Here is a 2,553-nt window from a genome sequence, read left to right on the forward strand (position 1 = left end):
TAGAACATCTTATCGATGTTTGTATATTTAGTTGTAGAAAATAGGCATCCAAATATTCCATGCACTACTTCTCTTATACACTTACAGTCGTATAAGTTGGGTTTATCAATATATAAGTAAATGAACCATTTATATAAATAGCTGTTCTATTCTCTCTATGGGTAGCTAATCCATTGAGAGAACTATTAATATTAAGTTTCTCTTTCTTATATTTCTTGATTTGATCGGAGAAGCTTCTCTTCCCGACCGGTGATATCGTAACTCAGTGGTATAGAATTCTATATCCAACTGTCATTCGTATATCGATTTTAAGCCAATCATGCAATCTTTTTATATAGAAATATGTACTCATAGTAGGAGTCGTTGTGTAGCAGTATACAGGTGTATGCTGTTACTCAATATTAAAGGATGTTTTTTATTCCATGTTTTTATTTTATTCGATTTATTTGTTTATTCTCAAATAAATCATACCCAAATACGACACATACTGCGAATACATTCCTATTGGTACGACACAGTACCAGCTCCCTCATATGTCAAACTGAGATCAGATTTCATAATCGTTCCTGGATTGGTCGAGTAGCTGCCGAATCTTCTAGTTTCTCATAAATTTATTTTAGTAATCCATTCAAGGACCCTGTCATTGAATGGATAAACTATAATGCTCAAGAAGTGCCGGATATGGGTCAACTAGCTCCTTGTATATAACAATAAGCTATGTTTCATATGTAACTGAGTTCTAAATCTAATTCTACCATTTCCCAGTTTGCGGGTAAATAGTCAATTCGATCTGCGCAGGAAAAATCTTAAAGTAATAATTGAATATAAAAAGGACCTCTATTTTTATCATGACAAACTCTCCAACAGATAATAAAGGATTATAGAGTCTCATTTCTTTACTTGCTTTATTTTCCAATTTACATTTCCCTTTTTATTCTCAATTATCACAATATATACCACCTGAGCTGTGTCACATATAATACTTTCTCTTGTATACACCTGCCGGATTATATTAGTCATTCATGGGGCAATCGATAGCCGGTAGATGGTGTGTAACACATTCAGGGTGTAGAGCCGGACAATTAAATCACTATTTTTTAGGCTCTTACAATTAAATACGTGGTATATATGTAAAACCCTCCTCCTTCCCATTTTTTAAGGCTTGTAGTTGGATATGTAAGTTATTCGATTAAAACGACGTTATATCTTTAGGTAAGTATAAAATTCAATTATTTATTTAATATCAAAAGAGGCACAAGCAAAAAAAGAACAGAAAAAACCTGATCGAATTTTTACAATCTAAAATTCAAAATTATGAACTCCAAAGTGAATTTGGATCAGGAAACACAATTTGCGCATGATGTCTAACCGGGCTCGGTTGATATCTTTACAGTTTCGGTGACTTTCCAGCAATTTTTTCATCTCTGTATGATCTACTTCGTCAAAGTCAAAATCTGTACGGACATTCTCCTGTTCCCGATCATTTCCTTTGTTAAACTTCAATGGAGTCAAAGCTTCCAAAACGACTTCTTGGTTAAAATCTTTCTTAAACATCCCAGGAAAACGCTCGAACATCATTTCTAAAATACTCAAAGATATTTCTACTCTTAATTCGTACGAATCATCCAACAATAGTTTGGTGATAAGAAATTGGTACATGGGTGTAATTTCGGACAAGTATTCTACATAAGCACAATCTGCTGTCCATACAGTTCCAGACATTTCCCATAAGACACGGAGGTCTTCCAGAAGGGTCTCTCTTTCCGAAGCAATCCACCCGACATTTTTCTCGTATTTTACAGCTTCATAGCTGATCTTCTTTCTTATTTGCTTCATAAGTTTCTTTTCTGGAAAGTCCAAAGCAGATTTTAACTTGGTTTTTTTTTTGTTGACAGCGGATATAGGACGCAAGGCTCCCACCAATGTTGGGACGACCGCGTTTGGCACCGATGATGACGATTTGATGTTTAGCTTTTAAGTGCTTAGTCAATGCACCTTTAGAATTGTAATTAACATGGCACTTCAAGCAAGTTAGTGTGTCTGTAACGATCGTGTCGATATCCTCGACATGAACTTCAGTCAGGGACCCCACATTGTTGGACTGACTCAGTTTCGTAAAAAGTGCTTCGATCACAGGATTTCTTTTTTTCATATTTTTTTTTTTATTTTACTGGAAATGACAAGGCGTTCTTTTTCGGTAACGTTTTTGAGATTGTTCATTTTTTTTACAATCGTAAGATGTAAGAGTGAAAAAGAAGATAACAAAAATCAAGGACCAAAACTTAAATAGGTGAGATTTTATGAGCCTAAAAAATAGTGATTTAATTGTTCAACTTCACGCCTTGAAAAATGGAAGGAGGATATTTTGGCCCCTCTCAAGCACACAAAAAATTTTTTAATCGTGTGGCAAAAGCGGTATTCACTAGTTAATTTAAATAAAGTCTTATAAAGTCGATGAGACACAAATAAAGGATCTTTATTAATTTGATAAAAAGCGAAGAAGGATCTTAATTGACCGGGATAGCTTCTTTGTAATTATTGCGGATTCTTAAT

General features: G+C 34.3%; 1 protein-coding gene across 1 annotated transcript; it reads right to left on the reverse strand.

Annotated features, from left to right (window-relative positions):
* Positions 1 to 1,299: 1,299 nt before the first annotated feature.
* On the reverse strand, positions 1,300 to 2,152 carry EV154DRAFT_572932 (uncharacterized protein; the record flags this gene model as incomplete). The annotated part of the gene is made up of 2 exons (XM_051606373.1): positions 1,300 to 1,847; positions 1,921 to 2,152. The coding sequence occupies 2 exons, from the start codon at positions 2,150 to 2,152 to the stop codon at positions 1,300 to 1,302; spliced, it is 780 nt and encodes a 259-aa protein (XP_051449810.1).
* Between the last annotated feature and the right edge of the window lie 401 nt (positions 2,153 to 2,553).

The sequence above is a fragment of the Mucor mucedo genome, assembly GCF_025094135.1.
Source record: "Mucor mucedo strain NRRL 3635 chromosome Unknown EV154scaffold_443, whole genome shotgun sequence".
Taxonomy (NCBI): domain Eukaryota; kingdom Fungi; phylum Mucoromycota; class Mucoromycetes; order Mucorales; family Mucoraceae; genus Mucor; species Mucor mucedo.